This window comes from Aplidium turbinatum, chromosome 6 (genome assembly GCF_918807975.1).
Source record: "Aplidium turbinatum chromosome 6, kaAplTurb1.1, whole genome shotgun sequence".
Classification (NCBI taxonomy): Eukaryota; Metazoa; Chordata; class Ascidiacea; order Aplousobranchia; family Polyclinidae; genus Aplidium; species Aplidium turbinatum.
Genome location: NC_137477.1, coordinates 31,647,676 through 31,671,578, shown reverse-complemented (window position 1 = coordinate 31,671,578; position 23,903 = coordinate 31,647,676). Strand labels below are relative to the sequence as shown.

The following is a 23,903-nucleotide window of genomic DNA, read 5'->3' as shown; positions in this document are numbered from 1 at the left end:
AAAAGTTAGCTGAACACAACCCAGACAGCAAAATTCGTCGTTTTAACATTGATTCAACGTCTGCAGACGTTGAATCAATGTAAAAATGGCGGATTTTCCATTCTGGGAAGTGATCCATTGTCTTGTAAATATCTTGCATTTGATTTAGTGTGTTGGGTTTTTCCTCTTTTTCGGATATTTTATGAATGTCATTTTTTTATTGAAAACCTTGGAATGTGCTTTCATGAGTTTTCACTTCATATCATGCTTCCACTGCCTCTCAACGCCCAACAAACCTGAACCAATGTGGAAATAAATACAGCCTATTTGAACGAAACCACACGGGAAGTGGTTGCGAATGTGACGTTTAATCTTTTTTCCTCACGATAAAAGCGATAGCTTTCCTGAAGCAATGCTCAAAGAGGACGCGCGTTCACAGTGTAGGGCTTTGTGCTTAATTTTCTGCGCTGTTGTGTCGTTTGTTTGGTAAAATTCTTTCTAACATTGATAAACAACCGAACGCGTTTGAAGGTTTTGTTTTAAAATTTTTTGCCGGTCTCTCACGTTTTTGTTTAAAAGGTTTGTCTTTGTTACGTCGGTGTGACGTTTAGAAACGTATTTCAATCAAACAAAAAGATTGTATTTGGAATGGAGGCCAGACATCACATTCTGCGTCACCCAACCAACAAAATCACTTTGGTTGATTCAATGTCTGAAGTCGTTGAACCAATGTGATAGATTTCAATTTGCAAGTTTAGTCTTTGAACAAAATAGAAAGGGCCAACGATATCGAGTCAGAAGCCTGATGCTGTTCTTTCACAATTGGTGAAGAGAGGAACTTGAGTAATCAGAAAAGTTGAAAACACTACAAGAAACGACAAGTTAGCTCTCTAGAGAAACATCAGCTACAACGTAATTCAAGGATGTATAATAATGCTGAACGTATGACAGAACATGAGATCTCATCAGGAATCTGAAAATATTTATAAAAATGCAATAAATTTCAACTTCTTGAAACTACCTAACTGACTATAAGCATGAAGAAATGCGCAGCGATTAAAAGCAATAATGAGGAAAACAGACGCAGACGGAAAAACAAATTACATTAGGAAAAGGCAACCACGTAACTACAAAAGAATTTGCACCACGGGGTAGGCCTACGTGATACAGCTAGTAAATGTTGAGGAGAATGGACTCGCCACCCGTAAATAATTGTTTGTTCAAATTTGCGTTGTAGCCTTTGCATAAATGCGCTTCTTGAATTTTGGTGTCAAATTGGGATTTGCTTTTGAGTAAAATTTTAAATGAATCAGTAGAGAATTTTCGATCAGTAGAGAATTTTTCGATCTGTAGAGAATATTCTGTGCAAAAAGAACAATCTATGGTATGGTCTTTGATGGCACTTTTCTTCAAGTCCCTAAAGTTCAGATGCTCCCGTACTCTCGTGGTCAAATGTCTGCTGGACATGCCGATGTACGTCAATGCCGAATCACACGGACATGTAAAACTGTATACGACATTTGAGCAGAGAGACGAAAGCGTCTGGGACTTCAGTTGAAAATACAAACTAATTTTAAATGTTTTGTAAATAGGAAAAACATCCACATCAAATTTACTTTTCTTAAACTGTCCAATTTTACCAGCAAATGTTTTAATTCTTTTCCCCCAAACGGAATGGACAAAGCTTCATGTTTAACTCATTTTCAGCCTTAATTCATTGTTTATTTTTGTTTTGTTTATGCAGTGAGTTAAAGTGATCATTTTACAGCTTAGCAAATTGTCCTACTGGTTTTGTTATTTTCAGTTCAAGTGAAGTTTTACTCAAGTAAGTAATTTCTTCTTTGTAAGTTGTTTGACCAATTCCGCATTCATTCGTGACAGTGACATCAAGTAGATTCGCCGTGGATGCATGGGTTAACCCAGTGGGTTTCAACAGGGGGTTACATAGTAAAGAATGTTGGATTCTAGAAAGAAATTTTTTCAAGAGAAAACTTGTGGGTGTAAAACGGATTCTAAATTTTCATGTTTTAGTTTCACTGGATGATATGTTCTTCAAATGTTTGTGAAAAATCCAATTTAGGAAATTTAGTAATTTCAAGAAGTTAGCTCTACTGTAATTTAGATGATATGTTCTTCAAATGTTTGTGAAAAATCCAATCTAGGAAATTTAGTAATTTTAAGAAGTTAGCTCTAATGATTTGTTTAGTTAATCACACTCCTTTTTTATGAGTAGGCTAACGACTACACATTTGCGAAAATACTTCGTTTAATATTTCGTTTAATTGGATGACTTGCAGAATAGTTAAACTACGTACCTCGGAATGAGATTAATATAAACTGTTCATTTTTCGCGGGCAGTGCGATGTGAAAAAAAGTAATTTCTGTTTGCAAAGCACGGAACTGTGTTGGGAAACACTGGGTTAACCTACTTTTGATTCTTAAAATATTTTTATTTTTCAAAATGCGGAGTTGTTCGTTTTGTAATGGCTGAAGGTTTTTATGATAATTTTTTTTTCCATTGTTACACAGTAAAAACATTGTATGAAGATGATAAATAGATGTACTGTAATCTATGTTTATCTTTAAAATTTTCATGACAACAAGATCTACACTAAATATACATCCTTGCAATCAAAGAGGACTTTTTCGAGTTGCTATTTTGTGGATGCAATTGACTGAGCGTAATTTTGTCCAAACTTTGTTCACACGCATAAAATTAAAAGCTTAATAAATAATAGAGAATTGAATGTAGGCTTGAGCCAAAAACTGTTTGTCGCAAAGTGTAATCCGGCAGATATTGGGAAGTTATAACCTTGTGAGATGTATAATTGACATCATATAAATCAAATTTTACTGAAGGCGTGCGAGAGCAGTTACCTCTTTTCCTCTTCCAAAGAAATCGCAATTTGTAAAACATTAAATGTGTTATGAACACAAAAGTATTTGCAATTTTTATCTTTTCAAAAAAGTTTTTATATTGTCAGTTAGCGCAATGGATTATCTTCGCAATGTGTTTATCTGTTTAGTCCTTCATCTAAAACAGCGGTTTTCAACCGGAGGTCCTCGGACCCCTATGGGTCCACCCTTCACGAAGCGTTTTCAGGGGGTCCGTGAAAGTTTACGAATGCGCCTCGATGCCATCCGGCGTCTTTTGAAATTTCAAAGGACGTCGCACAAAGGTTCAGCGTCCCAACTTCCAAAGTCACAAAAACTTTATTAAGTTTCGATAAGATGTATAAAGAAAGCATTAAAGCAGCATATAGATTACTGATTTTTGTCCGTGTGTGCCATCGTATAGCTCATAACTTTGTCAATGTCATCGGTCGTCACAACTGTGTTAAGTGTTCAGCAAATTCTTCCAAGTGCGTCGATTTGATAGCCTACTGATGTAACATTTGTTTCTGTTAAGAGACGCGATATACTAAAATTTTATGTACAAATTTTGTTGTGGGACCGCAGCCGCTTCATGGACATCAAAAGGTGTCTGCAAAAAGGTTGAGAACCACAGATATAGAAAGAAACTAACTCGATATCTAGCAACCCTGAAGATAGACAAGCAACTTGTCATCAACAAGTCTGTTATCTACTGGATACTGAAATCACGTTCATTCGTAATGACAGAAGCCAGGCCTCTAATCTGATCATTGTTGATTTGTTTTCTTTTTAAATTGTAACAACGAAACTAAACGCTATAATAACGTTGACACGTCAGCCTATTTCATCTGTGGATATCGCACTTTCGCCTCCCAGTTGGTTATCGTAATGTTTTAACTCGCTTTGAAATGACTGATTTTGTGAGATGATGATCTTTATTGCTTTCAGCTTAACTTATTTTTGGGAAACGCAAATTCAGACGTGGAAAATTACCTTCAGAAATTTAAGAAGTGTTTTAACCAGGGTTGTAAAAAACCCGTTTTTTAATAAAACTCAGCCCGCCCGGGTTTTTATGAAGGTTTTGGTAAAAAACGGGTTTATGGTCAGAAATGGGTTTATTGTGTAAAAATAGCCGGAAATTTTTGTGGAATTTTCTTATTGTTTTAAGAATAAGTTGACTACTATTTACATGCTCCCAGGCAGTGAGTTGCTGTAACAAGAATTTGATTTTTTTTTCTATTTTTGCAATGCAATAGTTGCAACAAAACTAATGCTGGAAAAAATAACAATCCCGATGAACACCCAAACTTTTAATCAAAATTTTATTTGATTAGTTGTTGAAAGTAACACTTTTGAAAGTTTTGAGAAAAGCTTTGATCCGTTACAGATGTTGCTAAGTTATAAGTTTTTTCCTAAACAGCTTTGAAGTTTTCTCAAATTCGAGGAGAATTTCTCATCTGGCAACACTGGTTTTATAGATCTAGCCACGTTCTTTTAAAAGATACCAGCTATTCATTACAACCCTGGTAATCAACGTGACTGCACTGAAAAAACGAGCAAAAAATATTTTATTAATGTTGTTTGGGGAAAAGAATGATTTTCGGTGAGCAACCTTACAGCAGAGATAGCAAGTTTTTGCTCTTTCATTAATTTTAGGAAAAAATTTTGCAAGATTATTGTACTTGTATCAAATTAAATTATTTCTTATGGAATGTTTATCGATATTTTGATTAGTTTTGCAAAAAATCAATACAAAAAAAAAGATAATGCAATTTTAAAATATTCTGACAAAATTTAACAATGCGGCCGCCTCTTCTTTTTCATCGTGTGTCACACCGTCACACGACCGTAGCCCAGAGCATCACGCAAGCTCTTGCTCATCATTGAACTCGAACAAATCCTGTGCAGAGCATATTGTTTTTAGGATAGTTAATGCGAGATGTTGCATCGTTTGCGCCTGTCCTCATTTACAATTTGTGCTTCCCAAAGAATATCTCCAGTGTCGCATCAACGTCTTACATTTTCCAATACCAGTTCTCAAGCGGTTGAGGCATCGCCAATACTTCCAGGGTTCGTGCTCTCCGGGAAGAAAGCCTTCTGTGGAAGAAAGTTCCATATTGGCCGGTGTCAACCCGGCTGCCAGCTCCTCCTGCCACAGTTGGACCAGCACATTGGCGGCAACCTCATCTTGTCCCAGTGGGACAACCCAAGCAAGGAAACTTTTTCTTGACTTCAATCGCCTGCGTGCTGGGGTTTAGACATGTAGCGGGTGTCTCAAAAGACTCAAATCCATGTCATGACAAGATCTTTCTTTTCTGCTGGTCACGCTTCTTCTGATATGCTTCTGGTCACGCTTCTTCAATATGGGGCATGTGCTATATTCAACCAAAGCATATGGGGCATTTCTTGGGCATATGCTGATCGTTCCCAAACTGGGCAGGCATATTCTGCAGCTGAATAGCATTAGGCTAAAGCAGTTGACCGTATTGCATCTGAAAGGGCAACCCAGATATGACCGCTTAGAGTAGAATACCACCAAGAAAGTAAAAACACTAGCAGCGCAGCCTTCCTATTGTACATTTATATTTGAAAGATTTTTTGAATTATTATTATTTTAATTATTATTTTTAAATTATTTGATTCTATTTAAATAAGGACGTTCTGATGATCCTCCTTTTAGTTGAAACAGGCTGTCAAGGGTTCAGATAGTAATAACTATATTTGAAAAACATATGTACGATTAAAGCGTTGACTTCAGTTAATGTGAAGTATAACTGTGATCATGGAGGAAATTTATGATACTGGCGATAATAACATTTTCTCGGTGGCGACAAACAAAACCTAATTGGCTAAATCAACAAAATACACAAGGATTGTTTGCAATGTAAATGAAGCAGAAAATCATTTCACTACCTAAATTAAATTATCTCATTCAACAATTCATGATGGGTCATGCTATGCAAACTTAGTCTAAGTCTAAGGTTACTCTAAGTTTAAGGTGTCTAAAAGTTTATCTCTCTGGTGTGCGCCAGTAAAGCATAATGAAAATAATTAATTTTTGGAAAGGTTTGATCGCAAAATAGTATTTGAAAGTTTTGTTGCATTTTAACTTTTTTCTTTTCTTTTTGGAGACAAGTTTTGCTGTCGATATTAAGGAAGCTTTTAATGAAAGACCCGAAAAGGTTCCTGCATAATTATATTAGAATTATTTTAGGTAATCAATAATTCAATCTATTTTATTGACGAACTGTCCAATCACCAAAAACTTTTCACGTCTCTTGTCAGAAGGGTCTCCTGGGAGCCAGTTGCGTTAATAGGTTGACTTAAAAAAGAAATTCAATAATAGCAAAGTTGACAAGAAAACGCAAACCTTTTCTGACTAAGAATAAATTGAAGTAAATTGAATGTAACAACATGGTGGTCTTGAAATTTGAAGAGCTTGAAATTGAAATAAATTGAATCAATATTATCAAAGTAACCTTTACAGCCTGTTTCACCCTTTGGGTGATCGTCAGAAGGTCCTTAAAAACATGCAAAAGAGAAATCGGTTATATTAAGCAGGCGTAGGTAGAAATTAGCACAGCTCTGTCCTCAGCAAGACTCACAGAACACTCGAAAATGTTTTCATTAGCGAATCATACGTAGCTCTGTGCTGTCTGACCCTGGCTAAATCTGGACCGGTTGCAGCGTGGGTGTTATTATAGTCGCGGTGCGTATTGACGGCGATTACGCCATGAGAGCTTTTATGACACAATTTTCGGCTGCGTTTTTAGAGTGTAAGCCTATGGGCGCTGTGAGGACAGGGGAGGCCCTGCGCTCTTTGACATATCTGAGCTTGAACTTGTTGCAATGTCCACACTTGCTAACCAACTCGGAGCGCTTAAGCAACAGAAATCAATAAACGGAAATGAGGAATGTCTTCTCAGATGATGTTAGATTGAAACTCCATTTAAGCCTTCTTCGACGTTAAACAACAGAACGAGATTAGGTCTATAATTTTAATCATTAAACCGCAACTCGATGCAGACGCTTTCGTACGCTGTCATTGTGATACTTTCACAGTGTGAACAAACTTGAAAAATATGCTCTCTTGTTGTCATGGTAGCTTTTATTTTATTTATTTTTTTAAAGTTGTAAATCATGTTGGTAAAACCTTTTAGAACGTCCAGTGACGTAACCAAGATGGCAAAGCATGGTTTCGATCTGAGGAGGATAAAACTTTGGCATTCTGAGATCCCAAAGCAGAAACAATTTCAATAGAAAATTTAAAAAAAATTATTTGCAAATTTTGTAGTAATTCGCATAAATACTTTATTGGATTTATTTTTGTCTGCCTTTGCTGAGCCATCTCTCTCGTTTTGTGGTGATGCTGACACCTCCGATAAAAAATCATCGTTTATACAATGTTGGATCAATGTAAGTGCAACTACGAATAAAAATGATGACGTTGTGCACAATTCTGAGTTTGAAATGCAACGTCACTGGTAGAATAATATATTTTGTTTTTGGTGAATTTCTGCGAAGAAACCAATATCTTCGGTCTGCAAAAGCTTGATTCTGATAGTTATACATTCTTGTCCGGGTTGGTGAGACCATTGGCAGGACATGCAGTGATCGGACAGGCCCGGTGTAACGGTCCAGGAGTGACCGCAGTCCAAGAGTTACCAGAGTTGCCAAATATAATTAACTATTTTTTTTTATGAAAATAATTGAAATTTCTACTGCTCAAAAAGTTACATTGACAATTTTAGGCATTAATTAATCATAAATGAAAAGGTATGCATTATAGTTTGAGAGTAACTACTCAATTAAAGTTGTTGTAAAATTTTTTTTTTTGTATCGCTTTCAGAAGCGCCAGGCAGCTCTGGTTATTTGTGGTCTGACGTCATTTCTACAGTGCCACGCTGCAGCAGCACGGTAACTTTTGGACCGCAGTAACTCCTGGACCGTTACACCGGTCACAGAACTTGACAGCATAATGTTCTTAGTTGTTGCAATCAACATCATGTTCTTTCGATCCAAGCATTCTTGCTTCTTCTGATGTCCGAATGTTGGACTTCATTTTCTGAGTTTACGTCTTGTTTTGTGAAAAAATTTTTTGAAACTGATAAGTTGATTAAATTTCGAAGCAAACACTATGATGCCACGTTGGTGTAAGGTCAAATATGGCAATCCTACACCAAAGTGGACCCTGTCCAGCCTTTTATCTACTACCATGCTTCACATTATAAACGGCCATTGCTTGAATCAGAATTTGCTAAAACCTCTTTTCATTTTTTTTCCAAACCTGGACTTTACTTAAGCATCTGGGATTAAAAACAAACTTAGTATTCGACTATTGTCGACTATTTCTGTTGAGTTATCTGTTGAGTAAAGAAGCTATCTGTCACTAAGAAACGATCTGTAGTAGAATTCACATTGATCCAATGTTAGAGAATCCAAAATTAGTCAACTGCAAACGTGATTGTGGTTACGTCACTGTAATTTGCCGCAAGAGTAAGCATTGTTATGTTGAACTTGGTTGAAATATATAAAAATATCAGTTATACGTTTTGCTACTCACAATTTATGAAGAATGTACCATGCTATTTCACGTGACAGCCTCATACACCACAATCTCATGGTATTTTCTTCATTGAAAGTACTTACCTTTATGCTTTTTCACTTCATGCGTATGATCGTATAACACTGTTTGAATCACAGCATAGAAATGAAGACTTTTGATAGAGCCATCCGCATCATGTATCATAAACCTGATTTTATGAAAGCAAGAAATTGTCTACTTGGCCCCCTCGAGAACCCCCCGTCAATATCAGTATCCGCGTGTGATTGGTGCGAACGGCGACGGACTGAGCACTACCGCTTGCGACAGTGACTTGTTGTCTTTGTTTAAGCTGCATTCACCTCCTTATCTATCTTGATGTGTTTTCGGTTTCGAGAACATCATCATCCCAACTTTTCATCAGCTACTGTGAACGGCGTAAACGCGGATAACTTGCTCGCTGTCCGTCTAATTATATGGTAGTGCTCTTTCTATCTGCAGTTCCTCAATTTACCCGGACAACAGTATTGGTGGAAGCAACCTTATAGAGACAATCCACTTAAAATGAGGGAGAAGATGCCATCGGTGACATCCGGGCTCTTAGACAGGCTAATGAGCTCCATCCGGGATAGGATGGCTGTGATGACCATTTTACAGGATTTGACGTAATAAGGTCTCTAGTAAGTTGCGGAAGCGTCGGTGGACGCAGTACGTAAGATTAACTTAAAACTAATACAATAATGTTGCAATGTTGTATGTGAATACTGGGTTGGTGGCTCCGGTGTTGTTAACTCGATCAAATTAAAGTTCAATGTTTTTGAGAGGACCTGAAGTTGTATGAATGCCCGATGATGGATATTGGTTCCAAGAAACAAAAGCTGAAAGTGTCTTGTTGAGATGATTCGCCGGATCGAATGACCTATGGCTCTAAAAACTTGTCCACCGTACATCGCTTTTGCCTTCAAATTACAGCAATCACGGTTGGACCATCAAGGAGCACCCAACCGAAAATGTGCACGACGCTTTTCCCTTCCAAGCATTGACTTTTTTTTTTCTCTGCCGGAGCTCTGAGCGCAGTATTCACGAATGTTATTGTTATTGTCATTCCATTCTATCAACTGCGTCACTGTTTCAGTTCGGGTAATACTCGATAAGTCTGTGTGGCATTATGACCAGTTAAAAGTTTGGACATTCTCACTTGTGATAAAACATGTGATTTATGTTAGAAAATGATTTATAATCGCTTCGTTCAAGCAATTTATAAAACACCCAACTTTCACTTATTACTAGTAAACGCGGTATTTTAAATAGTATAATATCTATGAGCATTTATAACTCCAGCAAATTGTGACGAAAACATATCGTAAACAGTTATTTATTCAAACTTCAGTGTAGTGTTCTCGTGGAGAGAGGCAGTTCCCGCTGACAAGTCCTGGGAATCTGGTCCAGTTCGACACTATTTGGAACTTATTGTTTGCTGGGAGAAAAGATGAGAAGATTTAAGCCAACATTAGTCATTTGATAACGCAATAAACAATCATGAGTAAATTATCAGGGTCGTTTTATATAATAGTCTTTGAACCCCAGACAAAGCTTTGTGGAAAATTATTTAAGAAGAAACCTTGTAGCATCCTTGCAACGTTCAAAATAGCCTCAGCATATTTGGGAATTTTCAAAAACAATCATGATTTTTACGTCAATTCAACGCAATGAAACGTATGACTGACGCAAAACACGGTTGTGATTGCAGAGAGGATATTTTTAAAATTTATTTCAACTCAAAAGCCAGTGACGCAGTGACGGACGGGAATGACAGCCTGTTGGAAGTAATCAATTTCTGTTTGCGATTTCATCACTATCATAAATTGTCACGTAAATGTGTCTTTGTTGCACGCCGTGTTTTGTTTCTGTTAACAGACTTTACTCTTCATTTCAAGTTCGCTTATAATTTTTAGGCCGCAACTTCTTTTTCCTAAATCCGTGCAAGGCATTTCCATTACAATGACAAACGAGAAAAAAATCGCTCCAGCACCAAGGTAAGGGTCGAGGTCAAAGGTCACTTGTCTTGTGTTTATCCAGTTGTTGGATTTGATTAAAAAAGTTATTTATTCTATTCCACACGATACGCAGCTTAACAAAGGGCCTGCAAAAACAGCTCCAAACGTTCAGTGTGCACGATCTTCGCTATTCCTTTTTACATAGCTTTAATGTTTGCAGACGTTGAGCCAATGTAAAATATAACTGATATGTTGACGGATTAGAAGAGCAAACCAAGACATTCTCCCAAAGTTTTCACTTTTCGTTGTTATTCGTCCCGTTCCAAGCATTTGATTCTTCAGTTCTTTGAAGTATTGCTTCCAAGTTAATGCTTTGTCAATTTTGCTTGAAATCATGTGTGATCACTGTTGTAGGCAACCAGACTTCGGGCTTCCACGCACTGAAACTAAGCATTGAATGACGTCATTGATGATTTCATTAAAAACATCGTGTTCCGTGTTTTTCACACGGAGAAAGTCTCTTCGAATATGTTTCAAATTTCAACAACAGTTTTACGTTTGAAAAAGGGCAATCTTTCTTCCTCAGCCTACAGCATGTCTTTTAACCTTTTTACCTCAAGGCACACTTGTAGACTAACACTTTGAAAATGTGGCACACCAAGCCAGCAAAGCAAGCGAGAATCTTTTTGAGTACACTGGTATTGTTCTTAAATTGCTTAGAAGTTTTTACAATATAGGCCTCATAATCGCATTATCGTAAGTACTGCATGCTCAATGAAATAAGCAAAAAAATTATGAAAATAAAGCATTTATATTAGTATTGTTATAAATTCAAATTATGAAAACACACAGCACAATCTATGGTTTTTGTATGTGATTGATGAACACACTCTCAATTCTTTATCAACTCATTTTCAATCGGATCTATTTTTACATTCGATGTTTGTTAGATCTGAATATTCTGGTTCAGATAGATATGAGGTAAAAAGCTAAAAAAATGATACTGATGCTTAGAATCACGTTTCCGCTTCGCTGCAGCGCACCTGGCAACCTTCCATGGCGCACCGATTAAAACACGCTGACTTGCAGTGTATTAGACATTGTAAAGCTGACATTGAAGATTTAAAACAAACCATTTGTTTTATTGTTTACCGGCTCAGAGACTCAGTGGCACGAGTATATCTGTATTGGTTGGCATGGGATAGATACTCCTGATTGATTACAACCATGACCCATGATTACAACGCATTCACCAAATAATACTTGATTCTGTGTTCAGCGATTCCGAATCCGGAAGCTCAGAAGAAATTGTGCGCGACAAATGGAAGAATAAGATAGATTTTGCTTTTTCCATCGCAGGAGGCTTCGTTGGATTGGGCAACGTGTGGAGATTTCCTTACCTCTGCTACAAGAACGGTGGAGGTGAGACGCCATGTTACATATATTGTGATGGCGTGAAGTACAAACAGATATGTTACCAACACTACACCACGATAGTGTCAACTCTTATCTTTCCAATTTATTCTTTGGAAATTTTTTTTATAATTTTATAAAAATTATCAAATTATACTAGTTTTTGAAATGGAGTTTATAATTAATCACTATGTAGCCTACATTGAACCGACATCTGTTCATCTCATGATATGTAAGTTATTTATTGTGTTATTCCATACAATAAACACGCCAATAACAAAAAAAAAAATGAATTTCGAAGTAATTGTTTATGTTATCTCCAAAAAGACTTTAATGCATTTTAGGTGCCTTCCTTATTCCATATGTTCTCTTTGTGGCAATTGGCTCTCTGCCTGTCTTCCTTCTGGAGGTTACTCTCGGTCAATACACAAATCTCGGAAGCGCACTTGCGTTCAAAGCAGTTCCTGTCATGAAAGGTGAGCTTCTTTTTTAATATTTTACTACTTTGGAATTGCTTCAAACAACATAAATTTTGAGTGTTGCATATGGAGAGTATTTACTTCTGCGTCTTCGTAGTGGGACAAAACATCGATTGTTATAGTGCAACCCACTTAATTGCCCCTCGTCGATTTATCGGGTCAACCGTTCGTTCGAGTTAAATCGTGAGAACTAAATTTCAATCAAAAATATTTTTTGTTGCACAACAATGGTATTAGTTTTCTCTTTCACCTTAAGTGAACTCGGACTTGCTATGGGTGTCCTAAAGAATATTGTTTTATTTTTTTGCTAGTTTCTTTTTCTGTGCTTGGTTTTGTGCTAAAATTTAAGGAATTTCGCTGCGCGATGAATTCGAAACGAAAAAGAAAGCTATGCAAATTTTAGAACGCAGAAAGCTATGATTCTAAGTACGGGATTTCGACATGTTCTACAACGATTTCGAGATCATTTATTGTTCAGCCTTACGAGTGCTCTATAAAGTCTAAACGGACAAAAATATTTTAAAACAAAATTTCGTTTTTATAAGCTAATTAGGCCTACATTGCAATACTTACATACACTGTAGTGAGTTAAACTTATAAACAAAAGCTGTGAGTGTAATTTAAACTAGCGTCTGATTTTCTTCATATAATCTGTCATTCTTCATTTTCAGGCTTGAGTTTGGCAGTAAACGTGATAAACTTTCACTTGAACGTCTATTATGCCGTCATTCTGGCTTGGGCTCTTCGATACTTTTTTGCGTCAATGGCTGAAGTTCTTCCCTGGGTTTCTTGTGACAATGAATGGAATTCCGACAACTGCTTTGTATATGGAAACAACGCATCGATTGGAAACATAACGGTCAATCTCACCAACTTTAACTTGAGCGACAAGTCGTCCTCTGTGAGAGAGTTCTGGGAGTGAGTTATTCCCAAAAAATTTAGAAGAGTGATCTTAACTCAGACGAGTCTAATGTAATGTTAAATCTAGCAGATAATTCTAAATAAGTTATAATGATAAACAAGATGGTATTTTCAAACATCTATTTGGTTAGCCCCAGTGGTTCTTAACCTTTACTGTTTTTTTTTAGTTGTTCTTGACTTTAACCTTAACAGAACCTTTAACCAATCAATAGCTTCGCAATTGGTCCTGTTTGTTGGTGTCAACATTTTTCGCACGGTCTCTATAAATTTGGAAAAATGTTTTTAGGAGAGGAGTTTTGGGAAAATCTTCCGGAGTAGGAGAAGTGGGATCCATACAATGGGAGCTTTTATTGTGTCTTCTTCTGACGTGGATCGTACTTTATTTCTGTGTGTGGAGGGGCATTGGATGGACAAGCAAGGTACCGGTAGCTTACTTAATATTTCATCATGACAGTTATTGAAGAAATTGTTTGTAGCAGCAAACTAGGCCTATGTAGCAAAGTGTAAAAATAATTAAAATAACTCTTGGATGTTGGTAAAACCAAAGGTTTAGGTTTATCGCAATCACACCTAACAACCGTTGAGAATCAGCTCAAAATAGCAGCTTTACCAATGATTATTTCAGTAATTTCGTCCTTTTAGCTTAACACTAAACAGCTCTGTATGCAATAAAACAAGAAGAATTAAGTATTTCATTTAATATTTTTAGGTAGTCTACTTCACAGCTACATTTCCTTTGGTTATGTTACTTGTTCTACTTGTCCGTGGACTAACGCTAGACGGTGCCATGGAGGGATTGGTTTTCTATTTAAGGCCTGATACAGAACGGCTCAAAGACATACAGGTGAGAAATCATATACTTGGCATTGCATAACAATGAAGTCGTAGCTGATCATGTGTTGCTAAGTGTCTAATATCCTAAGAAATGCAGAGACACAAACTTCGACGAAAACTTAAAAGGGCGATTTCTTATTACAGTATAATTGAACCACTTTATTTATAGCCTTTTACAGCCAGCAAATAAACAAAAGTTTCGCGATCATGTTGACCTTTCAAGAATGCGCTATCACTCTCTCCTAAGTTTTCGCTCTCCGTTGTATCTATTTTGCCACTAAGGGGCGATATTGCTCACTTTGAGAATCACTGGACCAGTAGATTCTGGAGGCATGCGGTCACGCGCACCTCCAAACACAGCGAACAAAAATATAGTTTTTTTATTTAGCAAAAAAGATTTTTTCCCGTTGTTCTCTCAACTTAATTAATTTAATTTACTTCATAAAACAACTGATTTATTAAGAGTGATTGTCCATTGTCCAATTCTATGGCTCAGGTTGCTTTCTTTTATTATGACAATACTTAAGATCAAAGAGCAATTTTTTTCCCACAGTGCACAAACTGTAATGTACGGGGTCAAAGCATAATAATTCTGATTCTCAAAGTTACCTTGCACGCCTGGGGTACCAACAATGAATGAACCAAGGCGGAAGTTTTCAAAACATTTTAGCAAGAAATGATTTATTTGTCGCTATGGAAACATAATATTCTGGAACGCAACAAAAGCATAGTACATTGTTGAGAAACAGTGAGAAACATAAACGTGGGCTAAATGAAACTCCAAAGTCTAAACATTCCGGAAACAATCAAATGTCGGTTTTTAGGCAACAAGAGCTTGTAACGTGAGATTTCTTGTTACGTCAGATATTGCGTAATTGAAATACGTTTGAAAAGCGTTGAAATACTTTGATTGTGTTGCCGGTCATGTAGCATTCACGAAAAACTCAACGATCTGCAAAAAACTGAAGTTACAATAACTTCCAGCCGAACAATTTCTCGATTGGTTAGCTAGGTTCTTACCCAGGTAACTTGTGTCTCCTGCATACTGCATAGTACTGTAGAGTTGTGAGATTCTTAGCGAGACGTTCGAAAGGACGCCGATTCGACATCGCTCGGGAGCATGCAGCTGTGCTTTTGGCAAGCGCTCAACGAAAATTAACTTCCTCGCCTTTCCGTGCATTTTAGAAATTTGACGTTTCTTTTTAACACATTTTTAGATTGAAATATGGCACGTTTGCAACACGTTCGGCTGTGGTAGTAAATAGTAATCATTCTGTTGACAAGATTACCCCAAAACTTAATATTATGAAAAGCATCATCAAGATTGGGGAAAAGTTACCTTTTTAAATCTGATGTTTTGTAATTAGGCTACTGCGCATTGATGAAACAGAGTTTTTTAAACTACTGTATTTACAATGCTGAAAAAATGTTAAACAAACGCCAAAAGTATGTCAATATGCCAAAGTCAAAGTAGCCTGCCAAACGCATTAAAAAACGCTCAATTTCTAAAATTTGGGTTCCAAACCTCCAATATAGCAATTCTGTTTGCAGTGCGAGATGAAGCTTAGCGTTTGGGTTTCAATCCAGATGCTTTCATAGCGACGTCAACGATCTAAATCTTCGACTACTGGGCGTAAGCCTGTGTAGAACAAAGAAAAATCAGGTAGCAAAATCACGTTAAGACCACACGCAAATCACGTCAGTTTAAAGTTAAACGTTGTTTTTACTCGCATGAGGGACTTAAAAAGGCAGATAAGTTCACCACCACTTTGACTGAAGAGTGGATTCACAATGCACAACCATTTCGTTGCAAAGTTGATACTTATAGAAAACTTGTTAGTTACATCACGTCTTACCATTTTTATACAATGTCACGATCGTAGACTATTTATCTTCCGTCCTTGTTCTCTTTGACAATGTCATGGACAAGAGCATATATTCTTTGCTCACATGTGGTAAAAATGTTGCCAGGCATCTGAATAACACAGCGATTATATTTCTAATATGTTGTTAGCCTAACTAACGTTGTCAAACAATTATTCCAAATTCCCTTACATGGTTTATATAAATAGTGTGTTGGGTGATTGCATGTTTGAATGTTTATTTTCGTCATTTGTTGGATGCAGGACGAGTTGAGGTATTATGTTTAAGATCAGGTTTCTTTCAAGGTCTGGTTGGACGCTGCCACTCAGGTCTTCTTTTCATATGCCTTGTGCAAAGGAATGCTTATCACCATGGGAAGTTATAACAGCTACAAGTACAATAGTTATAGGTAAGCTTGCTTGCGATAGATATTTCATCAAAGTATCTGAGATTATATAAAGCCACGTTGGAAACGTTTTCTAAAGTTTTTCATTCTTTAAGGCTCAAACAATGAAAACTTTCTAATTTGCGGACTTTTTTCTCATTTTCCCATGACATAAACGCAAACTCAAGTCTTACGTCCAGTCGGGCAGAAGCTGAACTTGGCCATGTATGCTTTGAATAACTGATCGAATAAACTACAAATTTTCATTCTTTAACCTGAAGGTATATAATGAAAAAACTGATTGGTAATGGCATGGAAACGTACCACAAGATGGAGGTTCAATGTACGGCTACGGCTTGTCAAATGTCAACCTATCGTTAGATGGTGATACACTAACACTAGTTCTACTAGCTATAGAAAGGTTTGAAACAAAAGTATGTCGAAGCTTGAAAATAGTTTCTTTGGACGCCTAACTCCTTTACTTGCCTTTGTTTAATTGCGTTGTGAGCTCGAAACAGGAACACGAAACACCAGCGAACCTTAGAACTCAGCAAGTGCTGTAAAACCCAAAATTTTGTGGCGATGCCATGTTCTTTTAAGATTTAAACCACCAATTGTAATCAGGTTTACCATTCAGATGGCAACAAACAAATTTCGTTTTAATTTAGAAAATTTTTTTTTGTTTTTATTACGTTTTGTTCATGAATAAAGGTGTCAAAAAATAACTTTGTTTCGTTGAATAAGCTATAGGCTACTTTCATTTCGATGAAAAGATTCCGTCCGAAAAACCCTAAAACTAGAAAAGTGTAATCGATTTCTTTTTTTTTTCAGAGACTGTATCATCCTGGCCATACTGAATAGTGGTGTCAGTTTCGTGTCTGGGTTGGCTATTTTTTCTGTGCTTGGCTTCATGGCTAAAGAACAGGTATTTTACATACACTGCTAGTTGTGAAAAATATAATATATAAGTTATTGACTAGCAGACACAGGAGGCAATTGGTCACATGGCTGCAGCCCCTCAAAAAAACAAAAACATGCAATTTTTTGTTTATTCAGAAAAACATTCTCTTGCTCGCTTTATCAAATCAATCTAATTTATTTCATAAAACAATTGTATTATCCGTGGCGCATTTAAAATATAAGAAAAGGAGTTAGGTTGCACGCTCTCAAAAACTGAGAAATATATGCTGCAGTTTTCCTTGCAAAATCACAACATAGAACAATCTTAACTACAACACTAAATTACTAATTGAAGCAATCGACCTAACCTTGTGGAAATAACCGAAATTGAATTTTTTCAAACGTTTATGGTATGTTTTTTTTGTTGCAGCAAATTGACATTAAAGTCGTAGCGGAGTCCGGGCCAGGGTTGGCATTCATCGCCTATCCAAAAGCACTGACTCTTCTGCCCATGCCCCAGCTATGGGGCTGCCTTTTTTTCTTCATGCTGTTCCTTTTGGGTCTTGACAGTGAGGTTGGTATTGAAAAATTCAAGACTAAAATAAAACGTTTGTTAATCTCGACCGCAGAAAGAGGAAATGAACTCGTGGGCTATTGCAAGCATTCTATATTGAATTGCAGTTCAGAGTAAAATCACACGACTTGTTTTGAGGTTAACAAATTTAGGCACACTGTTTCTTCGGTAGTTTGATTTTAGTGTACAAGCATTTTTAAATTTAACATTCATCTAGTAACCTACTCTAAGTGACAGGCTACTTATATGAGTTTAAATTTTTGACGTCTTTACAGTTTGTCGGTTTGGAGTCAATGATGTCAGCATTCATTGACCTTCGACCAGATTGGTTCAGAAAGCCATGGAGGCGAGAGATATTTTTAGCCGGCTTATGTTTGGTACAATTTCTGGTTGGAATTAGCATGGTCACAAATGTAAGTGCTTTGGAAGCATTAGGCTACTGTTTCTACATTAGTTTTGCGCGAAACATCTTAAAATATGGAGCGTTAAAAATTCGTTAGTTTTCTACATGATGTGACGTGGTATGTGTCATTTTATGTGGAGACATGATAATTTTGATCCTTGCGAAATTAGAAAAAACAACTAATGTTTGCCAATAAGAACGTAGTGGTAGTTAACTGTTCTTTATGAACCATAGACAAGCAAAACAAAGTAACCTTAGCGGGTTTAACATAAAGTATTACACATAAAACAAAATATATATCATAATAACTCAAACGTTTGCGACACGTACAGTCGTACGTGTGTACTCACCAGGAATTAATTCTGCAATATGTCGAAAATGTTTGAGTTATTATGTTATGTATTTTGTTTTATGTGTAATCATCATCATCATCATTTTCAGCCTGTGAGAGCCCATTGCAGAGTGTCAGCCTTCCCCTTTTCATGCCAATTTACACGATTATGTGCTAGTTGGTACCAGTTGGTTGTATTGCATTGTTTGTCAATGTCGTCCCTCCATCTTTCTTTTGGTTTCTCGTGGTGTCCATGTTGTTAATTTTTTAGCCCATCCATTGTCCTGATATCTTGCTATATGACCTGCCCAGGACCATTTTAGTTTCTTGATTGTGCTTAATATATCTCGTAATTTCGTTTGATTGCTGATCCATTCCGCAGTATTTTTATCTTGCCATGTTAAACCCATCATGATTCGTTCATGTGCTGTTTGCATAGTTCTTAGTTTAAGTGTTAATTTCTTTGTAAGGTTCCAAGTTTCTGCACCATATGTAGCGGTTGGAAGGATGCATTATGTGTAATACTTTATGTTAAACCCGCTCACGTTACTTTGTGTTGCTTGTCTATGGTTCAAATATGCAAACCTTCTACCAATGCTTTGTTATTTTTAAACGCGCAAAAATTCAATATTTGATTTTTTTTCTAATCCTGGACTTTAACTCAGAAAATTTCTTTCAATTTTTTAAAAAAGAATCGTTGAAATCAGGTTTTACCGACCGTGACATTACCAGAACCCACGAAAGAATCTTTTGCAGATGTGTTTGTTATTTTCCTGTCACAGGGTGGCGTGTACGTGCTGAATATATTCGATAATTACGCTGCAGCTGGTTGGAGTTTACTGTTTATCAGCTTCTGCGAGTGCATTGCCATAGGATGGTTTTTTGGTATCAACAAATACTGGTCCATCGTTGTGGATATGATTGGTTTTCAACCTAGAATCAACTGGTTTAAATGGTGCTGGGTCGTCATAACACCAGTCGCCACTATGGTAAGTGGCCTTTTGTGACTATGAAATTGTTTAGCATTTGCTTATAGACCTAAGTCAAAAGCTCAAATGCATTGATCTTTTTTTTTCTATTTTATAGAGAACAAATAAATAACATTTTCATTAAAGTCTAGCTTAGGTTGCTTCTTCTTGACAGATGTTTCACAGTTCAGGGTAGGTGGTAGAAACCCAGGTCAGGGTTGCATCTTCCATTGTGGCAACACCATTACCAAGCATTGCCGTGACTTAAGGATACGGTCATGAATTTATTATCTATCTCTGTACTCTGATAAGGTCATTATGTCTCAGTTCAATTGTTTTCCCTAAACGTCACCAGTTTGCAGTAACGTACGAAATGGCCAGGTCTTCGGCATGTACACAATTGTCAGATGCGGCAAGTTGCAGGTCGTATACATAGATATTGGAGAGGAGTTGTCAAGAACTGATTGTTCAGCCTGCAAAGTTTTCGCTTGCGATAGTGAGGGGAAACTGGTGGAAAACTTCAAATTAGATATTTCCTGTGATGGAATTTTTTTATAAGATTTCTAATAATGTGTCTGTCAAAGAGTAATCGGAGTAGCTTGTAAATCGAGCCGATATGCCGCGATTCGACGCCATTGACGCGCGTTGCACCGCTGTAGCCTGGCAACGCAAGGACACACACCTCCTGAAGGCGGTGCAGCAATGGAGCGGAGATGAAGAATGATTGTTGTTATTTTTCCGGTCACTCAATTCAACTCTTCAACCACCACGTATAGGTTTAGATTTAAAGACGATGAAATCTTGGACATCTTTAATGTCCTGGTTTCGGTTTATCTTGTGGCACATACTAACTCGCTTGATTTTTTAGGATTTTAGCAAGTTGGGAAGTGTGTATTGCAAACCTAAGTTAATTGTCGCAAAATAATAGTAATACAAATAAAAACACTAATTCTTCCAAGGTTTTTCGATTTATGTTTTATATTTTTAGGCTCTTTTAATAATAAGCCTGATACATTACAAGCCCCTGACGTACAACAAGACCTACGTTTACCCACCCTGGGCTGTTGGAATAGCTTGGATGCTAGCCATGTCGTCCATGATTTGGATACCTGCCTACGCCATCTATAGGCTGATTTTTATCTCAAAAGGAACTTTCACCGAAGTACGAAGAAGTTATGTTGTTTATTGTGGTCAAGCAAAGTTACTGTAGGCCTATTGCTCATGTTCTGATACACTGTCTGTATCAGTCTAATTGTAGATGAATTAGTTCGATTTCTGCGACTACGGAAAGAGTGGTTAACAAGCACGACTGTGGCACATTCACATTTTTGTTTTGGTTATTGCAGAGACTGCAAGCTGCAATTACGTCAGAATTGGAAAACAAAAGCGAAGGCACTGACGATAAGCAATCGATTAATGGTGAGTTTATGGGCGGCGTTCGTCCTTCTTGACAGCCGAGTATAGCAATAATTGACAGCGATAAACTCGCGTTTTGCTATTAATTCTTCCTGCACTCGGCTGTTAACAAACATTTGCTACTTTGTTCTGCTCTAACAGCTAGCGAGAATTTTAACATTCAACTTCCCTTTGTTTCAGCTGTATCTGATTTTGCGTTAGATGATGCACAATTCGAAATGGCTCCACTTTATCAAGACGTTTTCCCTGACAATGCATGACATCTCCACTAATGACCAGAACAGTAGATTTTTTACTTCTACATTTTGTCACGTAATTTCATGTTTTGCTACTTTTCTTCATATGACATACAATTGTGGGACTTATTCTTTGGTGTTACACCGCAGGAAGTATTCATACTTTCATTGAAGAAGATATTGATTATAATATCGACATAGACCTGCCAATTTTATGAAATGTTTTGTCACTCTTTGATGAAAAATATCATGAAATTGTGCTTTGCTGAGATCATCTTTTCATGTGAAGTATTTTTAAATTTCCATTCTGTTTCATGAAACAAGATTTCTTATTTTTCAAAAAATACTGTGCGATGGGGTTCAAAACCCTATTTTTAATCCGGTACTGCTCTCATTAACTGTAGTTGCGTTCAATTTTGTTATATTGGCTTGCACTAAATATTCGACCTAAGGGAATAAGTATAATAATTGGGTGATATAGCATTAAAAAACTACAAGGAAACTTCCTAAACAAAACAAACGTATTTGGCGCAGTGCTGTGCCCTCGTCAAAAAAATAAAATGTCCGCCCCTTTTAGCTCAGTGGTTACACGCCCGGCTCAAGGTCACGCGGCACTGGTTCGACTCTCGGGGTGTGCGCTTGAACAACGCATTTCTGAACTGCTCTCCGTTCAGCGGCACCTAGTGAATGGAATAATTCTCTGGCAACAAGACTTCAACAATCGGAAAACTTCACTCTGCCAATCTCGATAACCGACCCTGAGCCAAGAGCCTCTACAAGCATGCGAAACTACCAGGAATAACCTATCAGTCTGAGGATATAGGCTTAATTCAAAACCAACCAATCAACCAAAATGCATTTGAAGAAACGTTAGAAACAAAGAACACAATGAATTATACTTTGGAATTTATTTGTTTGTGTAGTTTCGTTGTAATTTCGATAACGTGATTTAACTTGATTATTTTGTCGTCATTATCCATTGGTCAATTGTCTTGAATACCACCAATGTTTTCATACTCAACCAGCGAAATGTTACAACATATTTTGTAGGATGAAGAAACGATTCTGCACGCGAAGTGAAAAATGATCAGTCCCTTTGTAGAATTCTAAAAGATTTTGATTTTTTCTGTAATCTAAATACAGTAGTTTCATCGTTGCTTTTAGAGATGTTTAGCCTACTATTGCCGCGAGGGAGCTGTAAGGTGATGCATTGACTTTGTGTCTTATGGGTTTTTGTGGCAGTGCGTATGCCAACTTGAGAAACCAACTACACAATTTCAGGCCCGGATTTAGGGGGAGGGGTAGAGGGGGCAGTTGCCCCGGGCCCCCCGACTTTTGAAAGACCCCCTATGTGGAAAAAATGTGATTTTGTGTTATTTTTTTTCCTTTTGGCCTTTAAAGTTTCTGAAAAATGCTGTGCAGTACTGGACTGATGCTACTGCAAACGTAGAGATGGTTTTTGCACGGCTGCCCCCGATCTAAAAGTGCCCCGGGCCCCCCATCAGCTAAATCCGGCCCTGCACAATTTAAAGATTTTTGAACTTCTATTTAGTGCATTTTGACTCAGTTAGCTTGTTTCTTTAAAAAAAAACAACGTATAAAAGTGTTGTATCTATTTACATTTACCATCATGCTGTACAGCATCGTATTATCAATGTTTGTGTTTTAGTTTTAACCATTAGGTTCAACATACTTTCACGTTTTGGATGCGAACTTTCATATCCTCCCTTTACTGTACAATCGGCTCTAGTTTTAGCAATCAGTCTCGTTCGGCAGCCTTGGCGGCCTTGCATTTACCTTCACATTCGTCAACCTTATAACTCTTTCTTGATTCACTGAATACAACGTTCTAGTGGCAAAACACTGTTGTACGATCGTTCACTGTGTTTCGCTACATAACACGTTATGTAAAATAAATCAACAATCTTTTTATGAGTGTACCAGCACAGGGGACTGGTTATTGATAAAAGCTTTGTATGGGCTGTTGACCATTGTTTTGTTTAGTAATCTAATTGAACGCCCCTAAAATGAAGGAAATTGCATGATCCCAGTAATTTTGAAAGTTATCAAGGTCCCACGTTTTACGTGTTGATAATCTCGTCTGCGACACAAGGCAAAAAAAGTTTGAAGAGATAGTTCACAGTGTAGTTTTGCAGTGATGCTTTCTACTTGAATGCTTTCTATGCTTTCTACAAGCTTGAATGCTTTCTACAAGAAAATACAAAAAAAATACAAATATTTCTGGGGTGCCTTTTCCGTAAAGGATAGTATAAATAAGTTTAACAACATTATCGTGTCGTAGCCAATTGAAGATTAGCCATTTCTCTGCAAATTATAATTGATAGGCCATAATCGAGATAACCACTTTATCTTGTCCAAGTCTGGTAAAGATCTGGACCAGATAAATTGGTTGTATGCAGTGCCGTTTCAAGGGGGTCCGGCCCGGGCCCACCATCTCAGGGGGCCACAAATCATAGACTTTTGCGTTTCAGTAAAGTGTTTTTTTGAGTTGCTAAAGTTCACTGCGTGTACTTGTCCATTAAGAAGATATTTTAGTATAATAAGGGCCTAAAACATCTCAAATTTGGGCCCTTACTACACTGAAACATATCTAAAAATACAATTACTAAATTAAAATAAGAAATATCAAACTCGGTAACATCAGTAACATGATCTGCAGACAAGTATTTAACATATAACCGTCTCAGCCGTAAGAAGCTTTCCAAGCTAAGTTTGAACTGCTGCTCTTTGGCTGCCAATTTCAAGCTGGTGACATGCAGAAGTAACA

The 23,903-nt window shown here is 37.1% G+C and overlaps 1 protein-coding gene across 3 annotated transcripts; it reads left to right on the top strand.

The window, feature by feature from the left end:
- Positions 1-1,726: 1,726 nt before the first annotated feature.
- On the top strand, positions 1,727-23,046 carry LOC145772614 (sodium- and chloride-dependent taurine transporter-like). Of its 3 annotated transcripts, none has more exons than XM_082584477.1 (15): positions 1,727-1,804; positions 10,351-10,431; positions 11,672-11,814; positions 12,150-12,281; positions 12,956-13,202; positions 13,492-13,624; positions 13,915-14,049; positions 16,208-16,311; positions 17,119-17,212; positions 17,618-17,761; positions 18,037-18,174; positions 19,278-19,484; positions 20,452-20,625; positions 20,810-20,882; positions 21,060-23,046. In XM_082584477.1, the coding sequence occupies exons 2-15, from the start codon at positions 10,397-10,399 to the stop codon at positions 21,137-21,139; spliced, it is 1,839 nt and encodes a 612-aa protein (XP_082440603.1). In that variant the 5' UTR covers positions 1,727-1,804; positions 10,351-10,396; the 3' UTR covers positions 21,140-23,046. The 3 variants fall into 3 exon arrangements, with proteins under 3 accessions (XP_082440603.1, XP_082440602.1, XP_082440604.1); XM_082584478.1 differs by lacking the exon at positions 1,727-1,804 and adding an exon at positions 9,060-9,075; XM_082584476.1 differs by lacking the exon at positions 1,727-1,804 and having other exon boundaries at positions 7,571-10,431.
- The last annotated feature ends 857 nt before the right edge of the window (positions 23,047-23,903 follow it).

What these genes read in the sequence shown, in the direction of transcription:
- LOC145772614 (XM_082584477.1), top strand. Translation starts at nt 10,397, where the DNA reads ATGACAAACGAGAAAAAAATCGCTCCAGCACCAAG. An exon ending in TCTGTGAGAGAGTTCTGGGA is followed by an intron (nt 13,203 to 13,491) that starts GTGAGTTATTCC and finishes AAATGTTTTTAG; the next exon opens with GAGAGGAGTTTTGGGAAAAT. An exon ending in TACAAGTACAATAGTTATAG is followed by an intron (nt 16,312 to 17,118) that starts GTAAGCTTGCTT and finishes TTTTTTTTTCAG; the next exon opens with AGACTGTATCATCCTGGCCA.